At 42.9% G+C, this 7,235-nt stretch overlaps 1 protein-coding gene across 1 annotated transcript; it reads right to left on the reverse strand.

The window, feature by feature from the left end:
- Positions 1 to 648: 648 nt before the first annotated feature.
- LOC124682949 (serine carboxypeptidase-like 45) lies at positions 649 to 3,488 on the reverse strand. Its single transcript, XM_047217547.1, has 10 exons — positions 3,239 to 3,488; positions 2,853 to 2,927; positions 2,615 to 2,710; positions 2,361 to 2,453; positions 2,148 to 2,227; positions 1,777 to 2,058; positions 1,562 to 1,689; positions 1,363 to 1,455; positions 883 to 1,000; positions 649 to 801 (listed from the first exon to the last, which is right to left on the reverse strand). The coding sequence occupies exons 1-10, from the start codon at positions 3,486 to 3,488 to the stop codon at positions 649 to 651; spliced, it is 1,368 nt and encodes a 455-aa protein (XP_047073503.1).
- Between the last annotated feature and the right edge of the window lie 3,747 nt (positions 3,489 to 7,235).

Below are 7,235 nucleotides of genomic sequence, written 5' to 3' on the forward strand. Positions count from 1 at the left end.
TTGGAAGCACAAGAATGATGTCGTGTTCAACGGCAACGTGGCGTCACCGGCAGCCATTAGAGAGAAGATCAAGGAAGAATATGGCCGTTGGCACTTGACCAAGTTTTTCCGTGGTACCGTTTTTTCTTTTCCAGAGGAGATAGGTCATTGGTGGGGAGCTACCCCTTGTGGAGAGCACAATCTTTGCTATTTTTTAGCACTCTTCTATCGTGATTGATACACCTTGAGCTATCGAGAAAAAGGGGGTTACGGCCTCCCGTAACCTAGGCGGCGAATCCGCTAAGATCATGGCCGCTTCCCTCTAGCCTCTCCTCTTCTCCATTCTCTGTGCCGTCCTTGTTGCGGACGATAATGTCTCTTGAGCTGGTGATGCCATCCATTCCTCCTCCACCGAAGATGGGCAGGGACTCCTCATCCTCTTCTCATGACAACTTGAGGGACCAGAATTTGCCGCCGGTGAACCTCGCAGAGTCACCCGCGGAGTCACCCACGGTATCGCGCTCGGAGTCGCCCATGCAGCTTGACCCGCAGGACAAACTCGAATTTTAGTTTACATTTCTCACATAACTAAACACAACTAAACCTCTTGCACAAGCAGGACTGCAGGAACAACAAATCCTCTCATTGCTGCAGAGGCAACGTTCATTATCATGAGAAGGTTTCTGGTAGAGGCCTGCCTTGTAGGAATGCCCTGAAAAGCACGAGAGAGCGTTCCGGCTGCGAGAATGGCGCCTCGTGTGAAGCTCCTCTAATGGTGGCGAAGGAAAGCATGTCGCCGTATACCTGAGTCCACCCACCAACCTGCAAGAGGGAGATCATTCAGTTACTGGAAAAATGCTACATATCTTGTTCTTTAGTTTGCATCTATGTCTGTGTTGTCACCTGCTTCCCTTCGAACCAAACTCGATACGGGATGGTTGCCTTGAGGCCTAGATCGCGCGCTAGATTCTGCACCAGCGTCCTGCTTCCCGTTAGAGGGACCACCGAGTCCTGATCACCGCTGCACTTGTGAGGAAACAAATACAGTATGTTACATTAGTGGGCCTGAGCTTTTTTGCTTCACCAAAGTTCAGAGTACTAGTGTACAGGTATAAAATATTCAAAGGAAAAGGTTCAGGTACCAATTTGTATCATGGTAATCCAACAGGGTTAAATACCAGATTCTTGAGATCTATTATTTCCTATAATTTCATATCCCACGAAAGAAATTTCAGGTATTTTTATACCATGCTAAAAGCAGTAAACTACAAAGGTTTAGACCTGGTACTTCGCTTCAGTTTTCTAATCTTTTTGTTTCCTGCCAACATATTCCTGATGCATTCATGCATACGAGAAAGGAGCTACTCTTTGAATATTTTATACCTGTACACTAGTACTCTGATGCCGGACTTGACAAGTGAGCCAACTATGTTGATTGTCGGAATCTGCAAGTTGAGGAACTCGTACTCAAGAACACTGTAACAAAGCCAAAAACACGATAAACAGTGTCAGATATAACAGATGCAAATATACAAAATAGTATCTGTATGCATATACTCTTATTAATCTGTAGATAAAATACCTGCTGCAAACTGCCCAATTTTTTACACCGATGAGCTTCGCATGGAGTGCTTTCTTAACATCCCTCCTGTTCAAGTATTTCACCGTCTCGTCCTCGACACAAACATCAATGGGCTGCCCGACCTGCCTCTGAGCAACACAACCACATTGGTATTATATAAGGTACAAAGAGATGGCTAAGCTATGATCCTGCTCAGTTTGTGGCAATGAACATACATGAGGGGAGAGGATCATTGACTGGGAGAGGACTGATGACAAGCAGACGTCAAGGGTCACATCGTACTTGTCCACGAACTGGCTAGTCTCACGGGTTACTTGGTTCATCACCCGTGCACAAAGTGGGCTAAGCGATCCACCATAGTACTCACTGACATAGCGGGAGTAGTTGCAAACCGAGGTAAAAATCCTGTATGTTGAGTCTGAAATGAGGCCATGAGACCAGAAGTACTCTGCCCTCGAGTTGAAGTCAGTGGTGAACTCAAGAACAGGATTGCCCAACTGCCAACCAAAAAAAAAAAAAAAATGGATTGCCGTCAGAAACAACCAGAATGCATCAACAAAATAGAACTGACTGAGGTTTTCCTTACAGCAAGTCCTTTGAGGTTGAAAATCTTGTCCTTCTTATTGAACTCTACCATGACCTCGGCAAGTTGTGGAATGTAGTGCCCTGAACACGCAAAAAGGACATTTGAAGATTCAGAGGGTGTTTAGAGGGTTTTTTTTTCCGAAATGGGGGTAGCCCTTTAGAGGGGTTTATTAGTGATTCCTAAGATCTAAAATCTAAAAAATTATATATGTACCTGCATAGCTTTCTCCGGAAATGTATAGCTCTCTGCCCTTGTACTGTGGGAACTTTTCAAGCCACCTTTGCATGAATACCATATTGTCCATTGCTACATTCATTCAGTAAAGAAATGTCAGAACTAATCATAACCCCCAGACTGTTTTTCTTAGAAGCTTATTAAGACATGCAAATAAAACGGAAAATCAGAAACATGATCAAAAAACGTTGAAAAATAAATAAAGAACACAAAGAAAACAAATACATCAGTACCTGTCATCTTGTCGTCCACACCCTGGTAGTAGGCAGCATCAGCAGAGTAGGAGTAGCCAACACCAGCTGGTGTCTCCAGGTAAATCAAATTCGCTTCTGCAGGGCAACACAACAATACTAAAACAGTGAGGCATGTGTAACTTTCTTGGGCCAACAAAAGGCTCAAGAATTAGGAATTAGCATGCAAAGTTGCACAAAAAGGTAGAGAGGGCAGTACTCATTAGTCTCACACACACACCTTTGTTCCAGCTGTACTCATTCTTCACTAGCATCTGCCCACTAGGCCTGAAAGGACCATTCTCTGAGAAGGCCCCTACACCAAGCGAAGAACACCCAGGTCCTGCAGAATAAAACCTAGTTCAACCAATGATACCTCAAGAAACCGAGCACATTTTGATTCAAGGATTTTATAAAGAAGAAACAAAAATGTATTGAGCAGAAACTTTATATCACACAGAGTAATTTTTCGTTGAAGCCACACTGGGAATATTCTGGTTCAGTAGAGCTGAAGAAAGAAGCTAGTAAAAGATACCTCAGGAGTTCACAGAAATTAGCAACCCCAGAGCAAGAGAATGAGTAGAACTCGGTATTCAGAAATGGGGAACAGATATGCAGCTCACTCACCTCCATTGAGCCACAGCACAAGAGGCTTGGTGGCAGGGTCAATCTCTGCCTCCACAAAGTAGTAGAAGAGTGCCCTGCTTCCCATTCCATCCACGCCAATGTAGCCCGAGTACTGCGCAAAGCTCACCTCAGGCTGCCCAGGGAGCGTTGTGATCCTGTCATTGCCCTTACGCGGTTGACACAGTGCAGCAGGAATGAGTAGCAGCATCGCCATGGCCAATGGCCTGAAGCAGCAAACTAGAGATGGCATTGCTTTCAAGGTGGTGAAAGAGAGTTTGACTGGAAAGAGGAGAGCTAGCAAGAGAAGAGGGGATTGGATGGCGAGGGAGGAGGCAAGAGTCAAGTGTGCCCTTTTTGCCTTGAGAGGAGATCAAAGAGGGAGATGAAAAATAATCAAAAGATGAATGATTCAGTGAGAGAGACTGCCACTGGCAGATGCAGATGCAGAAGCAAGACGACCACTGGAGTGGCATTAGAATATATAGGAGGGAAAGGGTATAAAAGGTACATTTTGTTAGAGCTGTGGCATGTCTGGGAGGCTTAATTAATTATGCATGTTAGCAGGACCATGTTTGGACGAATAATAGTACTTAACCGCTTCTGAATGTCAATTTGTTCTAACAGCTACTCTCATGCATTAGCAGGTTTAGAGCTATAAGAGGCCTAAGGCCTCAGATTGCACTGCAAAGTTCAAGTACCACTATGAGATTAGCATAAGCATTTCAGGCTACTTTGTGCAACAGATAAGGTCCTTCTGAGTTTGTCTACTGTAAGTGGGTGATGGTCTGCAAATGTGTGTTTGTTGATGTTTTTAATTTCAGATTTATTCGTCCAAAGTTAACTTCTCATCGAAAGTGTTTGTAGTATATACTGCTATATACAACACCAAGTAAATGACAACCATCCACATAGACAGCTACGCACATCCAGTACTAAAATTGTTTTTAGGAGTATCCAGTACAATTTATTTAAAATTCGCCTCGGAAACATAAACAGAAAACGAATAATTTAACGGGTCACATGACATGAGAGAAGAGGGCACGGGGAGAGGGACAAGATGGACCCAAGAGGCAAAAAGCCTTTGCTGCATTACAAAAAGATAGGCTTTTTAGCTAGGGATTCCACTGTCTCACTCTTTTCATTCATACTGCTGTCTTGTGCAAAGATGATGGGGCACTGTTCCCTTTGCATCGCACACTCACAGGAACAGGTTCGTGTGACAATTTATTTCCTGCTGGAGGATTAGTGGCTTTTGGATATACATATAGCCTTAAATCTTGATATACGGTTACCAGGAACAGGTCAAGAAGACCGGGTTTTCTTCACGAGGAGATAAAAAGGCATTTGGTTGTTACGATCTCTATCCTCCGTCCACTGCAGGTGTGTTGGTACTTGGAGTGTGTCACTCGCCTGCAGCACTCCTAATTATTGGAGTGTGTCCTGCAGCACTCCTAATTTATAATTAGGAGGGACTAGATACCTACCTGAAACACTGTTTATTGGAGCATTTGGGGCCATCTGTCTATCAGTGTTATGACTCAAGTCACTTCTGTTTCATTCAATAAAGGCAGACAGCGCTCACCTGCTCATGTAGCACCCGCCGTTCAACAGTTTCCATGTAAAAGAATAGACAATGCGGTTTAGCATTAAAACATCTGAAAATACTGTACAGTGATAATAGATATTACTTGCAAATTATCTTATATCTATCCTTTAGGACCACTTTATGAAAGAAAATTTCCACTGTGTCAAGCCACATGAATTTCTTATAACAAATATTGCAAACAATTAGCATTTCATCTTTAAGAAAAAATCAGTCGCTCAATTGAAAAGCTTCTAGTGCACATTCATGCATTTTCATTTTATAAAGATTTAACAAGTCATGGAATCTAATTACTATATTCTTCACTTTCTCGTGTACTTGTATCATATGAATCAAACAGGTCCTTGAAATGAAACTGAAATACCATTGGTTTCGATTCGACCAATTCACAGTTCCATATCATCGAAACACTTCTTGAAATAAATAAAGAGCTTGATAGGAAATTGATAGGCTCCAAGCAATCACTACATTTTTTTTATTATTGACACTGGAGATTTCCTTCCTAACTTACTAAGGGTATGTTTAATTCGTAAGATTCTTAGAACATAGGAACAAGAAAACTAGAGGATTACAATGTCATGTCCAGTTAAATCTTACAGAATTAGGGACCTACATAATATTTTTTTAAGTGGCGTTTGATTCACATAAAATATAAAAGAATTGTAACACGATGTTTGAATAAATGAAAATTTACTCCAAAATATAGTGCAATGCAATTCTATATGAAAAATGGTTCCTACGAATCAAACAATACGTATAAAAAATTTCTGAGCCCTAAATGGGAATTACAACAGCCCTCTAGGGATCTAGAATGAGAGCGTCATCACGGACTTCATTAAGGTATCCGCTCTGTACTTAGGGCCTTGCGTATGGACGCACGCTGATGTTTCTATCCTAGGAGAGACATTCAGGGGAGGCATAAAGCTGCCGTCTGGAATAATAACCCCCAACGCCATTGTTTTCTTACCAAGTGTCTTGTCCACTGAGCATCTCTCTTCCTCTCTCTAACTGATTGATGGTGAAGCGCCACTGTCCAATCTAACTTCTAGGAGCAGGGCAGAGCAGTATTATGACTAATGCAAAGACCAAGATATTCCAAGATTCCGGCCTCATTTCCCTATTCTGCATTGTCCACCGAATTGGAAAGGATGGCATTCCTTTCCCTGTTCCGACCACAATTTGTTACAACAGGTTACATGTGTTCAGTTTTCTATTAGGTATATTTTTTTATAAAGGGTATTTTATTACTTAAAATATTTATGCGCTACGTTCGGTGTCTGCATAACTAAGCTGCACACAGTCGTTTAAATCTAACATTATCAAAACATAAAAATGTAAAAGACGCAATACAAACAATCCTCAAAAACTGCATAGGCACCTAAGGTGATGGAGATCCAATCCGAAAATTACGCTCCCATCCATGAGTGGATAAAAATATCTCTCCCTTTGTCCTCTAACTGTGTAGACATCTCCATAAACAGATCATGATTCTTCATACACTGTAGAATCGACCATGAACGAAGCAAAGTTATGCACCGATAGATAATATCTATAAGAGAAAATTTATTATTAAAACCTTATCTTTCTATTGGGTGTCGCGATTGCACTTCCCCTGCTCCTATTTTCCTCATCAGTTTGGACTTGGACATTGGCATGGTAACTCGTTGTCTTCCACATCTTTTTTCCGATAAGGGGCACGAAACCCCAGCCTCTGCATCGAGCGATGCACACATCCTTTATTCATTATTAAGACATCAAAGTATGGCAAAAGCCATTACAAAAATCATACAAAACCATGACCGCCAAACAACACCATCGAGCATGAAGATAGCAAGCCATCATCAGCTCCCCGATGACATCTGTAAAAACCCCAACCACCCCATGCTAGCTAGGAGCCCAATTTTGCTCAGCATATCCACGAAATGACCCCAACACACTTGCTCTGGATGGTGTTGCCTCCTCTATCTTCCACCAACACATCTTCATTGTGTAGATCGATGCGCGGACTCTTGCCACACCAGCCACCGACACCACCGCAGTGCCAAGTAGGACCACCTCCCTGCGCGCTAACTCTGAAGCACGTCGCTGGTACACCGCATCACCATACTGCTAGGTACCACCAGCAAACAACTTGAAGTCTCTCGTGGATTGGCTATGCGTAGCACTACCAAACAAGCATGACTCAGTGTAGCACATGTCAGTCAGGCATGACTTGACATCGCCTCTGAAGCTCCGTGCAAGACAAAGCCGCTCCACCTCCATCATGTGTCATCCAGCGCTGCTCCACAAACAATGCTCCCAAGAGAGAACGTGACACCGTAGTGCCGCCATAGCCCGATCCGGAAGCAAGATCCTAGGGTTTCCCTCGGAGCAGTACGAATGGGCCAACAATAG

Source organism: Lolium rigidum, chromosome 1, assembly GCF_022539505.1.
Source record: "Lolium rigidum isolate FL_2022 chromosome 1, APGP_CSIRO_Lrig_0.1, whole genome shotgun sequence".
Classification (NCBI taxonomy): Eukaryota; Viridiplantae; Streptophyta; class Magnoliopsida; order Poales; family Poaceae; genus Lolium; species Lolium rigidum.

What these genes read in the sequence shown, in the direction of transcription:
- LOC124682949 (XM_047217547.1), bottom strand. Translation starts at nt 3,488, where the DNA reads ATGCCATCTCTAGTTTGCTGCTTCAGGCCATTGGCCATGGCGATGCTG. An exon ending in TGAGTACAGCTGGAACAAAG is followed by an intron (nt 2,711 to 2,852) that starts GTGTGTGTGTGA and finishes GTTGCCCTGCAG; the next exon opens with AAGCGAATTTGATTTACCTG. An exon ending in TGTGGACGACAAGATGACAG is followed by an intron (nt 2,454 to 2,614) that starts GTACTGATGTAT and finishes GAATGAATGTAG; the next exon opens with CAATGGACAATATGGTATTC.